General features: G+C 38.7%; 1 protein-coding gene across 1 annotated transcript; it reads right to left on the reverse strand.

Annotated features, from left to right (window-relative positions):
* Positions 1-9,257: 9,257 nt before the first annotated feature.
* On the reverse strand, positions 9,258-9,674 carry LOC124993215 (protein FAM136A-like). The gene has a single exon (XM_047564922.1). The coding sequence runs from the start codon at positions 9,672-9,674 to the stop codon at positions 9,258-9,260; it is 417 nt and encodes a 138-aa protein (XP_047420878.1).
* Between the last annotated feature and the right edge of the window lie 12,356 nt (positions 9,675-22,030).

Genomic DNA, 22,030 nt, shown 5'->3' on the forward strand with positions numbered 1-22,030 from the left:
AAGGTTTACTATATGACAAATTCTTAAAAATATAGAGTTTAAGATTATTAACCATTTATATTTCTTCTTTTATGATTTTCCTTTTCGTGTATTTTCTTTGCCCAATTTTATAGATACATGGTCTGTTCCTTTATTTATAAATTACATTGTAGCTGCTTCTTTCCTTTTATTTACATGTAAATTCTTTCACTATACCAATAATATATTCTTTTATATAAAACTAAAATATAGATCAGTAAAAATAATTTTATATCATGTATGAATCTATAAACCAGAGATAATTAATGCTAACATTTAATATATCAATCCACATCTCTGCTGCAATAAGTGTATGTGTGTATGTATTTTTAAAGTTGCTTCACATTATATATTTTTACATGTTCATGACAAACACTGAAGCAAAAACTCATGCTCATTATAGTACAAGTTTGAATAATACAGAAATACAAAGAATAAAAGTGAAAGTTTCTTTTTGTCCTTACTCCCCTTAATTTTGTTCCCTTTCATGTAAGTGACCACTGCTGAAGTTTTGGTGTATATTTATGAATTTATGTATATTACATTTATAATATAATGTGTAGTTTTTAAAAGATCATACATGGGATCATACTTTTCATATAATTATGCAATTGGCCTATTTTGTTTAATAATATATTGTGGAATTCTTTCTAAGGAAGTATTTTCTTTTCAAGGACTATATAGTATTCTATAGTACAAATACTATGCCATATTTTATTTAACCAATATTTTAAATGTTTCAAATTTTTCATGATTATACACAATGCTACAATAAATAATAATCTTAGATGATGTATTTGACTACCTGAATATTTCTGCTGGTTAGATTTCTAGAAGTACAATGGCTAGCTCAAGAAATATTCTCAGATTGTCTTTTACATGCATATCCTCCTAAAGTATACTAGGATTTCCTTTTCTGACACCCTTGTCAATGTTGAGCATTCTTAAATATTGCTTATCTGATTATTATTAACTGTTACTGAGATAGTGATGTAGAATAAGGAGAGAGAAATATGGAATCCTAAGGGAAACACTCTTAAGCCACTGAAATGCAGAATCAAGTCGCTGAGATGCAGAAAACACAGTTGTAAACCTTGGCCCCTGTCCTGACCCATGCCCTCGGCCTAATGGCCTGTGCTCTTGTAAAATAAGGGAAATATGCAAACTCAGGAAAACTGACAGGAAATTGTCTAACTCCACCCTGGATCCACCTCCAGTCCAGCCCCTGATACAGCCCTTTTATAAATATTGGACCCCCCACCCCTAGTGAGGGCTGCTTCTCACTTGAGACAGCCCTCATGCTTCCTTGAATGTGTATCTACCTTCCTAAATAAACCTCTGTCTATGCCTTTGTCTGGCTCATGCTGAAATTTTTTTCCATCTTGTATGCCAAGAACCCTGCTGGTCCTAAGTTGAGTTTCCCCAGTCTTCTGGGAACTCCTCATACCCTTCTCTGGAGACATCTCTTCTCCTGTGACATTACCATTCTCTGCCCAGCATTAATTTCCCCTTATTTAGTAACAACCCAATTTTACATTAGCAAAATAGGTTTACCTGCACTCAGTCCATGTGAGGTGGGTTGATTTCATCTTTTATTCATGGAGAGAACACATATCCCACATTGGGCCAATCATGCAGTTTCCCTGGGATTTAAATCTTAAGCCAAATGATACTAAAATTGAAGGCAGGTAAAGTTCATTCATCCCAGTGGCACTCCCCAGATGTGACAGACCTTCATCCCCAAATCCATTCCATTTCTTGCAGTTTCTTTGTTTTGTTGCAGCTTCTGAGGTCCTTCAACTTCAAAGATGAGTCAATTTACAGCTCAAATAGAAAAGCTCTGTGTCTATCTCTGAGAGACTTCTGGGTGTGAGCAAATATAACCAACACAGTTTCGGCACCATTATGAAAACACAAATAACCGTGATGGAAGCAGATTTCAAACAGATCAGCAAGCTCTCCTTTATTCTGCAGCAGAGTCAATCAATCAGGCACTGAAGGGGCTCGTTTTCTGGGCAGAAAAATGGCCAGTGGTTACAGAAGGGATTTGAATTTTATAGTTTACAACCAGGGTGGTTTAATCATTGGAAACTGCAGACATGTTGGTTTGGAGAGTCAGGAAAGGAGTTGTAAAAAGCCGGTAACAGTAACTCATTGTTACTGGGAAAAGCTCAGAACTGTGTTCACTGCTTATCTTCTTTTTCTTGGATTCATTGTTACCCAGACCTTTACTATTTGCTTTTCTCCTTCCAGACTCATCAACAATGGGAAAGGGTAAAAGTCCAGAGCCCAGCAGTTCAGTATCCACCTCCTCCCTTCAGGACCCATTGTGGTTGGGAAGGGATGGATGTTTGCTTTTGGTGGAGATGCTGAGGATGAACCCAGGAAGGGATGAAAGTTGCTTTTTTCCCTTGGGGCCCATTGTCACTAGGAAAGGATTTACTGGGAGAGGTTTAATGTTTGGCTAATTTCCCTCCCTTCTCCCAAGCCACATTGTCTTTCCATTTTTCCTGCGGGCTGTCTGTAGGAATATTTTCCATAACTCTTCAATGGGTGGCTAGGTTTTACCCTTAGCCAAAATAAACTAAACAAATCCCACTCTTGGCAGTGGGATTTATGTGTGATTTAAATTGAAACTTGACTGATGATTTCTAGGGTCAGTTACTTCACTGATAGGTTTCTTTCTTTATTTGTATAATGACAGGTTTTCAATGAGCCAAATCAGGTAGTTAGGCTTGATTACATGACCAGAGGGATATTGAAAACTCCTCTGGGAACTTCTGCTTTAAGCTTTCCCATATCCAAGATGGTAGTATCCAGACAACAAAGGGCAAATAAAGGTCAGGTGACAACAAGGACCCTGGAGAGCTTGCATTTCTTGGAATCTCATCTTTCTTATTGTAACTTTTTTTTTCCCTTTTATTTTCTTTCTTTTGTTACTGTGAGTCAAATCATCCTGCCCAGGGTAGGAAGAGGTTAGGCTCCAGAAACATTTGAAGTCAAAGAGGTAGGAAAATAAGTTTATTCAAAGACAGCTATGAAGGAAGACAGAAGAAACTTACTGTTTCAAAGGTTTCATATCTGAAAAGCTCTGGAACTCGGAAACCTTTTAAGTGGGGAAAAGGGTATACTAGTGTTTCAGAGCTGGGAACTTCTGAGAAACTGAGGCAAGGCAAAGATCCCTTCTTCAAAAACTGATTCTTGTGATCAAGTCAGAAAGATTTCAGACATGTTGCTCAGATAACAAGAATGAATTTACTAAAGGGATAGGAAAAGGGAAAGGGGACGCTCTCAAGAAAGAGAGTGAGTCCTTTCAGAGAGGAAAAAAACAACATGACTCTCCTGCACTCCAATTTTATTGGGGGTCCCAGGGAAGTTTACAGAATCCTGCCCAGGTCCACCTCTTAATTTTCAACTGACAGCAGGGTGACATCAGATTTTCAAGCACCATTGCCATGACAGTGCTAGTTTCCCTTGGTCCATGCTAAGCTATTCTAATGTGATTCTTAATCATTTTTATAGGTTTTGTGGTTAGGAGGAAATATTCTTTGCTTCCAGAATCTGATCTGTGAAAAGGGTCTCAAAATTCTCTCCCTTCAAAGTAACTTGGGTTCCTCTTATCAGCATTATTTCCTGCCTGCATTTCCTTGCAGATAACAGGTAGTTTGCTGAGGAATTGATTTATCCTGTCCACTTAGGCAAGGCAGGGCTGCACATAAATTGCTTTTTGGCAAAGAAAATATGTGGGGATCAAGAAAACACGTGGACATTAGAACAGTGGGCCCATTTTCTAGAATTATTCTTTTAACCTCATTTTTTCCCACCATCCATATCTGTCTGTCCCCTAATAGTAGGACAAGGACAGGAGTTTCACCATCTCCTGGGTCCTGGAGCATCCTTATCACATTAAAGAGTCTGGACTTTCTGGGGTCATCATCTGTATCTTTTAAATTGAGGAGAAGAAAACATATTTCAGAGGGCTTTCTTTAGTATTTAGAATACCAAAAGGGAGGATGTTGGAGAAAGAGGAATAGATTGGGGAAAACAGTTGGGAGGGAAGAAGTAGGTAGTTTTGAGTAGAAAACACACTTTTCTGAGGTAATGCTGTTACCACTGGGGTGTCCAGTTGGAGTCCAGGTCCTTGGTGCTCCAACAAAGAGTTGAGCAAGACACACAGAAATAACAGGCAAAGTATAGATTTATTGAAGGTGAAAGTGAAAGTAGCACTCTGTAAGGTAGACCTGAGTGGTCTGAGTGAGGGAGAGAGGCTCAAGGCCCCCATGTCTGGTAATTAGGGTCTCGTATGCTGAGCTGTGGGGTATTCTCTTCCCTTTACAGACAAGATTGAAGACCTTATCCCATTCACTCCCATTGGTTACCTTATGATACCTGATTAGAATATTATCCAATGTTCCTACTATTGGTTACCTAAGAACACATTTATTCATTTATTTATTTATTTATTTATTTTGAGATAGGGTCTTGCTATGTTGCCCAGACTGAACTCTAGTAATCCTCCTGCCTCAGATTCCTGAGTGCTGCTATTAGGGACATGTGCCCCCACACTTAGATCTCTTATTGTGCCTTTAAATAAAAGACCTACTGGAGTATGCTCTGTGGAACCTGCTTAGTGCTTTCAAATATCCTCTTCAGAAGCAAAGCCTCCCCTGAGCATTCTCCCCACTACTATTACTCTGCTTATATATTTTCCAAGGTATCTATCATTATATGTAATTAATGCATTTTTTTGCTCAGATATTCACGTACATACTAAAATGCAAACTCAATGCAGGCAAGGTTTTTGTCTTATTTACTGGTATATCCCAAGGACTAGAATAAAAACATTTGTTGTGTGAGTTAATGAATAAAACTTCTATAGTTTCTGGGTTATGTGGTGTAGTTAATACTATGGTTTGAATTTGTCTCCCCAAAGATTTTGTTGGAAACACAATCACCAATGCAGCAACTGGGAGATGGGTTCTAATGAGAGGTTATTAAACCACCAGATTTGTCCTCAAATTGATTACTGCCACTATTCTGTGTATAGGTTTGTTATTGCAATTAATGGATTCCTTATAAAAGGATGTGTTTGTACCATTTTTGCTCTTTCAGCCTCTCTTTGCCTTTCACCATTGGATGATGTGATACAGCAAGAAGACCCTCACCAGACATTAGTTCCTTGATCTTGGACTTCCCAGCCTCCAGATCTGTGACTTAATAAATTTGTTAATTATAAAACTGCCAGCCTGTAGTATTTTATAATAGTAGCATAAAGAAAACTTTCTTCATCTTAAGAGTTCAAAAAGGTAATACATGTATTACCTTTCCTTGAAATCTTATTAGGTTTTATCTAGAACTTTTAAACACTTTAAAAACATTATATCTTTAATATGCTTGGAAATTACTTTTGGATTTGGTACAAGGTAAGACTCACATAATATTTTCCATTTATCAGTAATCCTAATAATTTAATAAATAGGTCAATAATTTGAAATACCACCTTTATCATTCTAAATTCCCATATATAGATCTATTTTGTTCTCTCTTCTATAACCTTATTTGTCTATTTTTGCATCAATAACACATTTTTATTTATTGCAACTTGTGTATATTGGTATATAGAAGGTCCAGTTTTCTCTAATTCTTATTTTTCAAGATTTTCTTTGCTGTTATTTTCCTGCGTCTCTTCAAGATGGACTTTAGAATTTGATAATAACATTAAGATATTGGTAGAATTACATTGTATATATGGATTATTTGGGTGAGGTTTGACATCTGCATTACATTGAGTCTTCCCAAGTTATAGCTCTTTATTCATTTAGATGATAGAATTCCCCTATCATATCATATGGATTTGGTACTATTAGGAAGAACTTGACGTAGGCAACACCATTTTGAAACATATCCTCCAATTTAGAACAAGAGTCACCTGAAGGGCACTCTGACTCAGGCTGACCATAAGCCCCAGACTATACTTCATCATCAGGCAAAGAAACCCCAAATAATATTCCATCATCATACAAAGAAATCATTATCCAGGAATAGAATCCTGAACACCTGGTTCGACATGAAACAGTGACTACCTCAAAGAATGGAGGTGATGACCACTGGCTCCTTCCCTGATAACCCCCTAGCAATAGTGTATTAGGGTTCTCTAGAGGAATAGAAACAATAGAAAGTATGAATTTATAGAAAAAGGGGATTTATTAGATTGGCTTACACTACCAGAAGCTGGATAGTTCACAATGACCATTTGCAGGCTGGAGACCTGGGGGAACCAGTAGCTCGAAGTCCAAGAAACTGAAACCTCAGAACAAAAGGGATCAATGGTGCTACCTCAGTCCAGGATGGAAGGTTTCTGGAAACTCCCTGGAGAATCACTGGCAGAGTCCTTTTTGAAAGAGTGAGACAGCAAGAGTCTGATGTCCTCAGGCAATCACAGCAGCAATCAAGAATCCATTCAAGAGCCTGTTCAAGAAGAATGGAGCGTGAATCTGCTGCTGTTTCCTTGTCTTTTCCAACTTTTGTTCCATCTAAGCCACCATCCTATTGGACAGTGCTGCCCATGCTTAGAGAGGGTCTCCACTTCAGTTTGCTATCCACATGCCAATCATTCCTAGACACACCCTCATTGACGCACCCAGAAGACATCAGGAAATCTCTTGATTCAATCAAGTTGACAGTTCAAATTAACCATTACAAACCACCTAACGGCAAAATGCCCCCAATCCCTCACTCCCCTATATCTATCCCAGGCTGTAAGGGAAGCCAGGTCTCAGTTTCCCTGGGGGTGGGGGGGGGCTCTTCACAGGTTTGGTTTGTCTTAAAGATGAGTCACTTCTCCTCTATTTTCTTTCCTACAGGTACCTTTTTTGAGAAACTTTTTTCCACCATTATTGGTCTGGTTAGAATTTAGAATTTTCTATTTTCTTTTTCTTTTTGTGGTGCTAGGAATTAATACCTTAGAAATACTAAGGTGCCACAATGAATCAAATATACTCCAAAGTAACTCAGCAAGGCAAACTTTCCTCCTGCAAAAGGGTCAGCTACTGAACCTAGCAAATAAGCACATTCAGGCACATTTGAGAGGCAGTCCACGTGTTTTTACCCCTTGAGCAGCACACCCCTTGCTCTGATAGGAGAAGCTCTGGGTTACAATCTACCTGATTGGCTAATTTTAAAATTGGGGTGGGCAAAGGGAAGGGTTACAATTGAAATGGCTACAATTTTCGGATCTTACATCTCAATTAAGGCTAAATACAATCACTAAGCCACAGTACACTGGTTTATCTTTACTACTTTCCTGGGAAATCAATTTTTATTATTATGCAGCACTACACTGCATTTTCTTCTATTTTTTAGGTAATTTATGTCTTTATACTTCTATCTCCCCTTTCGTTACTAGCTTTTGGCCTTTTTCTTTCTTTCTTTGAGGCAGTCCCTGATCCAGAAGATCAGGTGCCTTCCATTTTGGTAATCGTCTTCAGAATTTGGTTCTCTTTTTTTATGTTTTTGGTATTAGGGATTAAACTCAAGGGTGCTTTACCATACAGCTATATTCCCAGTCCTTTTTATTTTTTATTTTGAGACAGGGTCTTTCTAAGTTGCTGAGGGTCTCACAAATTGCTGAGGTTGGCCTTGAACTTGGGATCCTACTGCCTCAGCCTCTGAGTCAATGAGATGATAGGAATGTGCCACTGTACCTGGTGGAATTTTCTTTATTTTATCAGGATGACTTGACTTGAAAATAACAGGAAATCATGAATCAAATTGGCCTAAACAATAAGGAAATGTTATCTTTGCATAACAAAAAGTCCAGAGACAGAGTGTCTTTTTTTTTTTTTTTTTACACCTTAAAAATTTTATTTCGCACATAACAAGGAGAAACATACTAAGAAAGTGACATAACCACTGCCCAGATACAAAGACACCATGGCAGGGAGACAATGAAACTATTTATTTTAAAACCAAACCACTAGGAAAATATATCACAGCCTTGACAGAGCAAACAGACAGGCTATATTATCATTTCAAGTAATAAGTTGGTAAAAAGACAACATGCTCCTTATTCAGAAGATAAGGTGCCATACTGGGGCAAGAACACTGCATGTTGCAAAGGCCCCAGGCAAAATGGTATTTGGTAAAGGGTTCTGTGTGGGGTGCCCCTCCTTTGCTTTCAAAGAGGTGGGTGTGTGTGTGTCTGTGTGTGTCACAGCTTGTCCTAGTCCAAGCTGTTTACTTTTTGACTTTCCTATTGTCAGGGGATTATATCAGTAAGGCTCTGTTAATTCAGGGAACTAAGTAAGCAATGCTGGATTTAGGCTTCTGTTCTGTGAAATCCATTTTTTTCCTTCCAAGTACAGTACTTCATAACTTTCATCTAGGAAACAGTCACTATTTTACTATTTCCAGATACTGGTATATGTATCACAATCAAAATTCCTTTCTCTTCAAGGGGGAAAGATTATCCTGTCACTTTACTGCAGAAAGCCTCAGGGCACATATGCTGGTGGTGGAAGCTCTGCTTTCTTTACTTAATGTGACGTCGTCAGTCTGTTTTTGCAGTGGTCTTCTAGCTGAGAGATGCAAAAAGAATTTGAAGTAATCCATATCTTGATGACCATAAAGGGTATACACAAGGAATCTTTCCAAGTTCTTATTCAAACTACTCTTCCTCTCAAATTCATATCTTAAATCCACTTAATGCCTTGTATATAAAAACTACCAAACAAAATAAAGACCTGGAAACCTTTTTCCCCTTCTAGATTATTGATCTCCTGGATTTTGTTTTACGGCTTATGGAAAATGGTATGATATTTCTGGTAAATAAGAGGTTGGCAACAAACACACACCTCTCTTCAAACTCCACCAGGTCAAAGGCAGTCCAGAAGAACCTGCTATCCTGTAGGTACCTGTGTTGTAAGAATCTGCTGCTTGGAGGGCTCTGGCTTGGTACAAGGGAGCTCTCTACTCTCAGGACAACCACTTGCCAATGTGAAGTTTAGCCTCTACAGGCTCTCCTTTCACTCAAATTTTAGTACCATTTTTTTTTTTTTTTTTCCATTTCACTTCCTTGGATCAAAACATAAAGGAATCAGTGTCTAGAGTCAAGTTTTATATGCCTTAAACTTGTTGCCATCCTTAGTTTCTTCATTTATAAACTTTGCTTAAGACTAAAATTCCCATTCCTCTTTTTAAATAGATTCCTGCTCAGCCCTAATGGCCACTGGCAAGAACTTTTATTTCCCAATGGATGAGAGAGACTCTTTCATCTTCTTGGTCATAGTTGGGATGAGGTGCATGTGGTCATCCACACACTTGGTCACACAACTGTCCAGCTGCCACTTCACCTGAAGCTCTTTACTCCCAGCATCTATTGAATCTTTGGCTTTGTCGTTGCAGTGCATGGTACACCGGGCCAGACGGTCCTGGAACTTCTCCAACTCACTGGTCACCAAGGCCTGGGCTTGAGCCAGCGGGGCATGGCAGCGTTCAATGCACTGGTGCACTTGCTGCATGGAAGCCTGGCTGTCCTCACAGCAGCTGGCGCTGCACCGGAACATGAGGCCCTGCATTTTCCGGATGTTCTCCCGCTCCACACTTTTCACCATAGAGTTCACCGCCTCCTGCACCGGGAGCTGCTGCACCTCCGCCATGGCGACCCCGCGCTGCACCGTGCTGGCGCCCACATGGATTCGACAGAGTGTCTCTTTATATCAAGATTCTGGGCCTGTTTTTCTGCAATTCTCTTGGCGATGCCCTTGGATTATTAGCAGGATGAGTACAGTGTTTCTAAGCCTTATGCTCAGATATGTAGGAAGGGCACTAACTATGACTTTTATGTGTCTCTTGAGAATAAAATCTTTCCCAGAAACCTTGAGAAATCTTCTCACTATACTGTAGTGGAACTGCCCATTTGTAAATCAATAAAGATTAGGAGACTGACATTACCCATTACCAAAATAGGTTTAGCTTTATAACCTAAAGCTACAACCCCAGCTTCATTTCCTTTCTTGAACAATCTTTTTTTTTTTCCTTCAGAGATAATAAATGTTTCATTTTTGCCATTTGTTTTGTTTTCTAGGTGTAAGAAGCTTGATATTTTCCATGTGGAAAATGTATCAAATAGTTTTGCATTTTCTTTCTTTTTTTCAGCAAGATGTCTCTCTTGGAGTTCTCTGTTCTCTGACATTAATTTGGATCATTTGCTCTCTAGGCTCCTTATATAGCTGATTTCCTGAGACTTCCCTTCTTCAGTCCTTTGTATGTATTATTTTTATTGGTTGATTGCAGTGCTGGGGATCAAAAACAGGGCCTCCTGCATGCTAGGTAAGTACTCTACCATGTCTGTTTCTTGTTTCCTGAATCTTATGTCTTCCTAGTTCTTGGTTTCCTTACTTGCTTGTCAGTGGCATCCTAAGACAGGGTGCAAAGGTGATAGAGCAGATGCCATCGATGCTGCAGCTCATAGTCAGTCATTTCACCTAAACTCACCTGCAGCTGCTGACTGGTTCAGTTTCTCCCGAGAATTAAACTATGATGGGGAAAAGTAGTCACATGAAAAGTTCTTAAGTGTTTAACTTCTCCTTATGCAAACTTTTCTACTATCTTTTATTTTCAGAACATTCCCTTATTTTATTATTATTATTATTATTTGCTGGGGACTAAACCCAGGGCCTTGTGCTTGCAAGGCAAGCATTCTACCAACTGAGCTACATCCCCAGTCCACATTCCCTTATTTATATCTCCTCTCTCCCTCTCTCTCTCTCTCTCTCTCATACATGATCCCTTTAGTTCCTGAACATTTCCAAGATCTTCCAGGAAAATTAACTTGTTAATCATTAACATTTTTCTCTTTAGGGAAATAAACCCAATTTCCTATAACTCAATTTTCTATAAAATTGAGATAGGGTGAAGAACAGGTGGTCTGTGATGAGGTTGGGAAAGTGAGGGTTAATTATCAAAGGAAAGGAAATGAGATGCTAACACCTCCAGAGCACTTCTCCCCCTCTTAACTGGTTGCTAACACCTCTGGGGAATCACCCTCCCAACAGGAGGTAGTTACTATGATTACCCCTTGGCTGTCCTTTTCCTGCCTTTGGGCACTTAAGCTGGATGGAAAGAGGAGGTGGGAGGGGGAGAGAAAATTTGAGATCTATAAAGAGACAAGACCGCCTTCTCCCACTGATACCCAGCTCTGGCGCCCTTCTCTCCTGAGAAGTCTTTCTGTCTCTCAAACAAAACTTGCTTTCTACTCTTGCTTCAGTGTTTCTCCGGTGTTTAATCTTCAACACCAGGGGACGAGGACCTGGTCCTGATTTCCAAAACCAGTATCAGCATGACCATGATTTTAGGTCATTCCAACATTACTTCTTAGATAGTCAAATATTATTGAATAGATGAATAAGATAAAGGCATCTTTTTATCTATTTCTCTTAATTAAGCTTGTCAAAAGACTAGCTTATTGGAGTGGTCATAAAATTAAATTGAGGGTTTTTCATTGTCCTCCTTTGCTTTCTAACTCATATGGTGTAATCGCTTTGATTTTTAAAAACTAAATTGTAGTCTCAAAAAATATTGCCTTTCTCATTTCTAATACTTTGCCCCACCCTCACTGCATACTGGGGACTGAACAGAGCAACGCTCGACCGCTGAACTACATCCCTACTTCTTTTTATTTTTAATTTTGAGACGAAGTCTTGCTAAGTTTCCCAAGAATTACAGACATGGGCCACCATACCCAGTACCCAATTTAATACTTTGTTGTTGTTGTTGCTTTTAAGAGATCTGGCTAGGTTTCTGGTGATGAAGTGCAGTGGCTGTACACAGGTGAGATCACAGTACTGATACTTGGTACAGACATCTGCATCTGAAAGGAACTTACAGTCCTGAACACTGGGGCCTCAAGGGATCCTCCTGCCTCTACCTCCAAAGTAGCTGGTGTAAGTGCAAAAGGACGGGAAGCAGACCTCTATGGATTCAGAGAAGCCTTTACTCCTTCACGGATTCGGGCGCCCTTGGGGCCCATTTTCCAGGTGGGGAAAATGGCTGCCAGTTACAGAGGGGATTTTGGTTTTATAGGGTACAATTATGTAATCATTGGGAGCTGTGTATGTGCAGTTTTGACAGTCAGGAGCTAGGTGAACAGATTAAAACTTTAATTTAGGAAAGTAGCTATAAAAAAGGTTGAAACTCCTTGTTTTCTGGGGAGATAAGAGTCCAGATCCCAGGGATGAGTACTCAAATCTTGCCCATTGGTATTTACTGTGCTTCTGTTTAGGACTAATTAGCCATGGGAGAAGGTCTAAGTTTAGGGCCCATTGTGATTGGGAAAGGGTGAACTGGGAAAGGTTTAATGTTTGGCCAATTTCCCCTTCCTCCTCCCGAGCCACACTGGTTTTCTTGGGGTGCTGTCTTTTAGGAATAATATTTTCCATAATCCTTCATCTGGGACTACAGGTATACACTACCAATGACAGATTTCATACAGTCTTGATTCTTGTAGCTACATAGTCTTGAAATCATTTAAACGGATTCCTTCAACTTCTTTCTCCTCCTCCCCTTCCTCCTTCTCCTCCCCCTGCTTCTTCTCCCTCCCCTTCTACCTCCTCCTTTTCAAAATTGTTTTAGCTATTCTACTTCATTTCCCTTTCTACACTCATTTTAGAATAATATTGTCATATCTACAAAAAATCTTACTAGAATTTTGATAGGAACTGTATTGATTTTATACATTAGTTTGAGCAAAATTGACTACTATACTTTTTCCAATCTATAAACATTACCATATTTCTCCATTTATTTCAATATTTTAAAAACTTCTTTTATCAGTATAATGTAGTTTTCATCACACAAGACTTGTATATTTATACATTTGGATTTATACTTAGATATTTCCTTTTTCTTTTTAGTGATTGAAAATGGTATTGCTTTTGAATTCACAGTCCATGCGTTCATTGCTGGTATGAGAAATACAACTGATTTTTGTGTGTTCATCTTATATATTTCAACCTTCCTGAATACTCACTTATTCTAGGTGTTTTTTATGAATTCTTGAGATTTTCTAAGTAGACAATCATGTCATGTACAAGTGGGAGCATATAGTTTAATTTATTCTCAATCTGTATGCCTTTTCTTTTCTTACCTCACTGGACTAACTAGAACTTTTAGCTGTATTTTGAATGAGAATGATGAGAGTAGACATACATCTTTGTCTTATCTCCAGTCTTAAGAGCAAAGCTTGCAGTCTTTCACTGTTACATATGGTATTAGTTGAAAGTCTTTGTAGATGTTCTTTATGAAGTTGAGGAAGTTCTCCCCCATTTTTTTTTTTTGAGAATTGTTTTTTAATCATGAGAGGATGTTGATTGTGTTGACTATTTTGTCATTGATTGACAAGATCATGTGATTTTCCTTCTTTACCCTGATAATCTGGTGCATTATATTGATTGATTTTAAAACATTGAACCAGCTTTAAATTCTATGAATAAACTCAACATAGTCTATTTCATTTTGGGTGAATTGTGGTTGTTTGTACTTTTAAAGGAATTAATTCATTCCATCTAAATTGTCGAATGTATATGTCTAAAATTGTAGTATCCCTTTATTATTCCTTTGACCTCTGCAGGTTCTATCATCATTTTTCCATTTCATTCATATTTTGGTAACATCTTTTCAATAAAGATCAAGTTTATTTTTTGTTTCACTGATTTTTTCTATCTTTTTCTGTTTTCTAGCTTATTATTTCCTGCTCTTATCCTTATAATTGCCTTTCTTCTACTTTCTTTGAAGTTATTTTATTTTTTTCTAGATTACTGAGGTTATTGATTTGAGATTTTTCTGTATGCAGTTATTGCTAGAAATTTCCCTCTAGGTACTGTTTTAAGTGTGATCCACTACTTTTGATATGTTATATTTTCATTTTCATTCAGTTCAGTGTTTTATTTCCTTTGAGACTTCCTCTTTGACTCATGGACTATATGGAAATATGTTGTTTAATTCCTAGGTGTTTAAAGACTTTCCTCTTGTCTCTATGTTATTGATTTCTAGCTTGGTTTAATTGTGGTTGGAGAACATTCTCTATATAATCTCAATTCTTTTAAATTTGTTGAGAGTTTATTCTGGCCCAGGATGTGGTCCATCTTGTTCCATATTCCACGTATACTTGACAAGTATATATATTCCACTGTTGTTGAGTGGAGTGTTTATACTATAAACATTGATTAAATCCTGCTAATTAATGGTGTGGTTGAGTTCTTTTACATTGTCACTGATTTTCGGTCTAGTCGTTTGTCCTATAAATTGTAGAGAGGGGTGTTGGTTCCTCCAAATATAATTGTGGATTTGGTAACTTCTCTTAGTTCTATCATTTTGCTTTATGTATTTTGCAACTCTGTTGCTAGAATGTCTTTTTGGTAGATTGACCCTTTTGATAGAAAGTCCCTCTCTATTTCTATTACTTTTATTTGCTCTGAAGTCTATTTTATCTGGTGCTGTTATGATTTTGATATGAGGTGTCCACCCCAAAAGCTCATGTGTGAGATAACTCAAGAAAGTTTAGAGATGAAATGATTGAGTTATAAGGGGTTCAACCTATCTGTGCATTAATCCTTCATAGGGATTAGCTGGTGGTAACTATAGGCAGGTAGGGTATGGCTAGTGGAGAAGGGGCCCTGTGGGAGTGTCTGGGGTATGTATTTGGTCTTGTTGAGCAGAGCACTCTCTCTCTCTCTTATTCTTGGTGCCATGTTCCCAAGCTGCTTTCCCCGCCGCACCCTTTCACCATGACATTCTGCTTCACCTCCAGTCCTGAGAAAAGGACCCTGCTTTCAATGGACTAAGATCTCTGAAACTATGAGCCCCCTAAACTTTTCCCCCTTAAAATTGTTCTTGGGTTGGGGAGATAGCTCAGTTGGTATAGTGCTTGCCTTGCAAGCACAAGGCCCTGGGTTCGATCCCCAGCACCGCAAAAAAAAAAAAAAAAAAAAAAAAAAAAAAAAAGTTCTTGTCAGGTCTTTTAGTCACAGCAATGAAAATTCTGACTAAAACAGGTGCTTTTATGGGTGGTGTCAGATTCCCTGCCCCCATTTGATTGATGTAGTAGAGGATTGATTGTCTGAATGTTCCCAGTTGTGCTAGGTTGTCCCTTCCTGGTCTTTTGGCTAAGAGAGCAGACTTCTACAGAGGCTCTTTTGTTGTTTGTCCCCTCAGCTTTTCTGGGTTTGCTGGCTTTCCAGATCCAGGTATGGGTTACATGAGACAAAAAGAAAACCCAGAAAACTCACTGCCATGTTATGTTCCTCAGGCCCCAGTTTCCTTAGTTTATCTGACCTTCTTTCCATTTTTTAGTGTTTTTATACTTAAAAGGAGGAATAGGGAAAAATACTTCTACTGGAAGAGAGGAGATGTCTGGAAGCCTTATATATTTAATATGCATATTTAAGTTTATATTGTTGATCATAGAGTTTTATATCAATCAGTCTGTATCTGCCCTACCCCACCAACTTTTTAGTGGGAGGCTGCTCACCCAGAAGGAAAAAAACAAACCTCAGTAGAATAAGTCTCTTTAGTTGAGAGTAGGACAAAGGACAGGCAGTTAATATAGATAGATGATTGGGTGGGATTGGGAAGATGGGGGCTGGTTCAAAAGGAAATGGAATGCTAATACCTCCAGAACACTTCCCCCCATTCCTCACCTGTTGCCAAGGTCACCTGCCTTCAGGGAATTGGTCCTACCAGCAAGGAGTTGTTAATGAGTGCCCCATGACCAATTCCTTTCCTGCCTTTTCCAGAAGATATGGAAAACAGGGAACTGTAACACCTGTATGGCTCTCTTCCTGCCCTTTTGGTCACCATGTAGGCAGGGTGGGAGGAGGGGACATGAGAAGAAAGGAAGCCTAGAATCTGTAAAAGGAGCAAGACACCTTCACTCCCTAAGGGACCAGCTCTGGATCCACCCCCCCCCACACACACTGCCAGGAGTCTCTCTCTCTCTCTCTCTCTCCCACTTTTGTTCTTGCCTTGGCAGCTGGCTTTACCAGTGTTAGGGTCCAATATTGACTGGTCCCCGATATCAACTGATCCCCAGAGAGTCAAAGTGCACACATGGTAATGCAAGACACACAACAAGGTTTTATTGCAAGCTCGAGCCTGGACCACAACCAGACTCTCAGACCATTGCAATGGCTGAGTGGGGAGCGGCCCTGGGGGCGAGAAAGTCCTCTATTTAAGAGATTTCCAAGCATTCACACACAAAGACCTGTATGTTATTGGTTAACATTTGAACAGCTAAACATTAGTCCTCCTCTGGTTGGGTCCTGCCAATCTATTTGATTCTCATTGGGTCCTACCAGAACTGAACGGTCCTAGAGGAAGAAGGGAGGAGAGAAGGGGTGAACTATGCAGATGAGTCGGGATTAGGCCCCCCTGTCCTTGATAGATAAAGTTTCTAGGCAGCTTCACATTCCTCAGACAAATATCTCTTAACCTCCATAAGCACGGGGGCCCAGCAGTCCTCTTTGTGCTGTATTGGCTCTTGAGGGTGCAGTCACAACTGCCTGCATCCTGGTGTTTAAGACAGCTGCACAGATATCACCCTGTTCTCAACATTCCCCCCTTCAGATGTTCCTTGAGGAATCATGCTCATTCGGGCATTGTGCATATTCATCTTCTGGGGCTGGTACTCTCTCATATTGTTGTCTCAACACCATTAGTTGGACTGTGCTTACGTGGTCCTTAAGAAAAACTATTAACTTATTTAAAATGCAGGGTACAAAAGATAAAATAAGCAAAAGCAGAGCTAAGGGGCCTACTAGGGTAGAGATTAGGGTAGCAAGCCAAGGGGACCTATTGAACCATGCTTCAAATCAATTTTCTTGGGTCTCCCTCTCTCGCTTTCTCTTGGCGAGACCCTCTCTGACCTTAGCCATGGATTTCCTCACTACTCCAGAATGATTAGCATAAAACCAACATTCTTCTCCCAGGGCTGCACATAGACCTCCTTGCTTATAGTTTTTAAGGCAGGTAAATTTGGTAATCAATGAGCTTAGGAGATCCTTAACATTTTATTCTCCCAGGGGCAGTCTCCAACTTCCAGAGGCAGATGGGTTTCATGGCCTTCATTTCCTCGATTTGACCCAATCGCCCATTTCTACACTAACTGCCTGTCCCCAATTCTGGCTTCATTCCCCACCTCTAATTTTAGGAACTCCGTGCTGCTGTAGGGGAAGGGGGTGACAACCGTTCTGGCTGCTTCGAGCTGGAAGGGGGCAGCATGGGGCAAGCAGTTTGGAGTTCCCTTTTAAAAATCAGGTCAATTGAGAGGTCCAAGCTAGAAGTCTGGTTGGGGAAGAGCCGGTTGTAAAGTCATCTGGGGTGGGTTCTTCTATGAGAGAAGAACAAAAAGACATGAGTATTGAAATGAGATTGGTATGAAGTAAATGTTGCAGCATCTGGAACATGCCAATGAATATCATAAAGATGACAGAAGTCAATAATTCCTCACTAGGGGGTGGAAGAACTGAGAAGTTGTTCCCATAACAAGGCCTAGCAAAGGCTGGAGAGGACAAGGCCTTTATTTGGGGACTTTAACATTGTCCAGGTTATCAGGAATGTAAACATAACATTTAACTCTTAATGTCATTGATGTCCCCAGAAAATATAGTTAAGCTACTTAATGTCATCTGATTTTTGTAAAATATTCCTTTATTGGTATAGCCTGTTTTAAGTAGAGATCTCTATATTTCTGTTACTTAGGGCTAGATAATCATACTAGCAAACATAGATTAAGCCTACCTGTGTCTGTAGGCCTTAAACTGACTAAAATCTTCTGACTCTGGCAGTTTCTCTTGATAGTTATCAGGCACATTTGCCTAAGAATCTTTCTTTTGTAGCTTCCACTCAATTTTAGAGGGCTAACACAAGTGTACGTCTTCAGTTACATTTAACTATTATTTCTTTTAAAAGCCCAAGAATGGCTATATTTTGGTTTTAACTGTTTTGCTAGGTGTCTAAGATCAAGCTGGTCAATGTGACCTGTTCCTGTCTGTTAAAGAGTCAGCTGAGTTCCCACAGGGGTCACTCATAGAGAACTTAAGAGCAGCTTCTTAACTCAGTTAATGCCGTTCATTAGGCAGGGTCTCCTTGATGAGGTGACTTCCCTTGGAAGCATGAGGGATGTCTCCCTTTTCCAATGACCCTCCTCTGCAGCAGTGCACTGATTGGCTTTTTATCCTCCAGTGGTCTCATTAATCTCCCTGATCGGGAGGTTGTGTGACCCAGAATTGCAAAGCTCCTTAGAGAAGTTCTCTTGTTCCCTGGATTCAGGCTGACTGAGGGCAAGACCCAAATACTGACTTTTCTTGGCCTCCGTATTTAATCTCAATCTCTAAGTTTGATCTTAACCATCCAGCAAGTCAGTCTCACCAGTCATAAAGTAAGAGTACTGGGCTTTAGCTTCAATGTTTATAACTTTACAGTTATTTACCCTTTTATTAAAGTACTACCACATACTATCTGTTTTGTAGGTGATGGTCTATTATCACAAGTTACCTAGGTTGTATGTTCTGGAAGCAGCTACTTCTGCAAACAGTAACAGGCAACAGTTTTACAAAATGAAATTAGCAAGAGTAAAAACATATTTAGCTTGTATAATAGCTATCTTGAACTTTGGCTGAGTTCTACATTTTATACCCTGTTTGAGATCATAGTAATCTTTACAGCAAACATCAAACTTTTGGATACAACTTTAAATGAGTTAAAGTCTGGCTTACTTTGGAGTCATTCTAACATGCAGCAGGGTGAGGCAGAGCCTTATCTCTGGTAAGGCAGGGTTCTTCACAAATCTTAAGTAAAATGTTCTAATCCTGAAGCTAATTTTTTTTTTTTTTGGCCCCTTTGCCATGACCAGCATGACCAAATTTTCAAGTTCAGTGAGGGGCAAAGGAGTATTAAAAAATAAAGGTTTATAAACACAGATTTTGAAGATTAAGCTCAGATCAGATGGAGCTCTGTTCTCTGATGGAAATGCAGATCTAAAGAGTTATGTTAGCAATCTTTATACATGTCTTATTATTAGGTTAAAGACCATGTAAGCATTATTCTTTGTTTCAGGAAAGTTACAGAGACTAAAACATCTACATAACTTTTTTTCACAACTGCAAAGTGCAATGTTAGGAATTCTGTGTAGCTTTCGAGGAAGTCCACTGTCCAAAGTTACTGTAAGGTGGGCAGGAACTAGAGAAGGGAGCTGATGAAACACTGGTTATCTAGCAAAGTGATTACTTTCTGCCCAAGAGCTGTGTGCCTGAGATCAACGTAAGAGCTGATAGGACTCCTGTACAGAACCTCCCCAGGGAGAGCACTGCCGCAGCAGTTAGGCATCTTGTGCTCCTAGGAACACTCCCAGGCACCAGGCATGCTACAGTCTTGAGGTCAGAGACCCCAATCTCAGTCACTGTTGTCCCCTTTTTGCTATTGTGCATTACACTCTTTCTTAAATGTCATGTTAAGAAGTTTACATATATTGATCCCTGAGTCTATATGAACATTAGTTAACACAGTCTAACATTATATCCAAAACAGGAATCAAAGAAAGGCTGAGAGAGCTTTTAACTTCTCTTTTGTGTGGTGAAATGCCCTCACCCTCTACGATATGAACCTTTAAACAAATCAGGGTGTCACTAACTCTTAGAAATATATTTACATTTAAATTTTTATCTCAGTGAAACAAGTAACCAATTTTACATATATCTTATTGATAATAGGTCCCAAAATAGAGCATTAAATGATAGAAATAAATCCCCAATAAAATGTACTCTTTAAGTTTAAAATTACCATTACAGACAAGTTTATTCTGGAGAATAGCAGCTTGATAAATTTCCTGCTTTAAAGATGTATATTTGGAAAATATGAACACATTTAATATATAAAGAGTGACCATTTCACAATTACCTTGATACCTTTATATTAACCAAATTTAGTTTTGAAAGAAAAATTTAGACTCTAATGTAGTACAATACTTTAACCGTTGTTTAACCATAATTGTATAAACCTCAATTTTTAAGACTAATTCTCCTAAAGAATGAAACTTAACAGATATAATGTTAAGAGTAAATTAGTGTCTTTAAGAAATCCTTGTCAATTTAACATATAAATTAAACTTTGGTTTATATCAGTACAGTAGTATTCGACTTTAAGAAAAACCTTAAGCAGCTTTAACTGATTGTCTCACATACTTGTAACCCACTTAATTACATGCAAACTTGTTTACATTTGCCCTTTACTTACACAGACTTTCTTAGCACTTACTTAGACACTCATGTATTTCATCATATAAACACTTTCTTATCCAGAAAGATTTTGTTCTTCACTAAATATAGTTCCATTTCTAGAGCCTTTTATTTTCTCTTTCCTATCTGTTGACCCCTTTTTGTTCACATTCTGAAACAACTCATGAAATTTCTGAATTTAGATGAATTACTCCATTTTAACAAGATAAAATACTTTGTTGTTTATAGTACTCTAACTGAAACACAGTGAGAGGGGAGATGGTAACTCTAAATCCAAATCTAAGAGCTCCTTGGAGATTTGCAGAACTGGAGGGGGAGCAGAGAAAGTGGTAAGGGAGCAGATGGAACGCTCACCCTCCAAGTTGGGGTTTTACCTGTTAGGGCATAACTCTTAATAACCTTGTTTTTAGTAATGACACAAAGCAATTTTAAACCCTTTTTAATTTACCAACCTATGAAAACACCAATAATGTTTAAGTATGTTACTCCATGGAATTTAAGGACTTAAGAGCACTCAATGTTATTTAACAATTAGCATTTTAACTTTGCAAATTAATCAGATGTCGCTAACAAACACATTTGAGTAGTCCCATACATGTTAAATTTAATTTACTTATTTTGAAAAAAACAAGATATCAGACAAGAGTCCTGAACAGTATTTGCCATCTCTTTCCTGTTGAAGAAAAGTCCTGGAAACAATTGATATTAGACATTTTTTAACATCAACATTTCATTAGTTTGACCACCTAGAGACTTGCGAGTTATTTCTAAAGACATTCCACTTTTATTAGTTTACCCAATTTAAATTGAACCCTTTTAAATCACATGAATAAAAATATTTGGATCCATTTTTAAAATTTTAATTTTATGTGCGCTTATTATATATGTCAATTTTGTCAGGTACATACATAGACAATACAACCATAAACAATAACATATACAGATAACACAAAAGCAAAGGCCTTGTAATGTTTATCCCCATTGCAATGTAACAGATGTTTAAAAATAACTCTACAGTTGGATAAAAATAGGATTGATCAAAAAAAAATCATTAACCTAGGTATGTAAGATCAAAATTATGAACTCAAAAATACAGCATTAAAGAAAAACAAAACAAAATAAGAATCCTAGAAAATGAGTTAGTTCTGTGTAGCAGCCTGGGAATTTAAACTGGACACCGTTTTTTTTTTTTGTTTTGTTTTGTTTTTTGTTTTTTTTCTGTCTCAGGTCACAGCGCCCCCTCCTGCTGAGACTGCTGCAGTTTACATTCCAATGCAGGCTTCAGCAAGGCCAGGCAGGAGGAATTGCCTAGGACCTTTTAACTCTTTTTTTCCTGGTTGAGAAATCAGGTTAGGTTTGAATGCATAAAATCATGAAACATTATTTCCCACTACTTTTGAGGAATGGGGGGCTGCTAACTGCCATGGGTACTCCAAGGGAACAGAGGGGGAGGGGCAGATGGCAGGAGGCCTTTGTTATTATTAGTGTCTGTCTCCTCCTCCTCAGAAGTTACAATGTTTGAAGTGAAGGCCTGGGGAGTCATTTTCTTATCTTTTGGTTTCACCTTAAGCCTGTTCTGCAAGCTGGGAGCCGCTGAGCTCTCTGCCTAGGGGGATTGGAGTAAACAAATCTCTCAGGAACAAGGAGAAGGACTGTAAAGTAGTCTGCAATGAGCATCCCTAAGCCTAAGATAGGGGACCTGAGGGAGGACAAAGGGAGCCTAT

This window comes from Sciurus carolinensis, chromosome 1 (assembly GCF_902686445.1).
Source record: "Sciurus carolinensis chromosome 1, mSciCar1.2, whole genome shotgun sequence".
In the NCBI taxonomy this organism is placed as follows: Eukaryota; Metazoa; Chordata; class Mammalia; order Rodentia; family Sciuridae; genus Sciurus; species Sciurus carolinensis.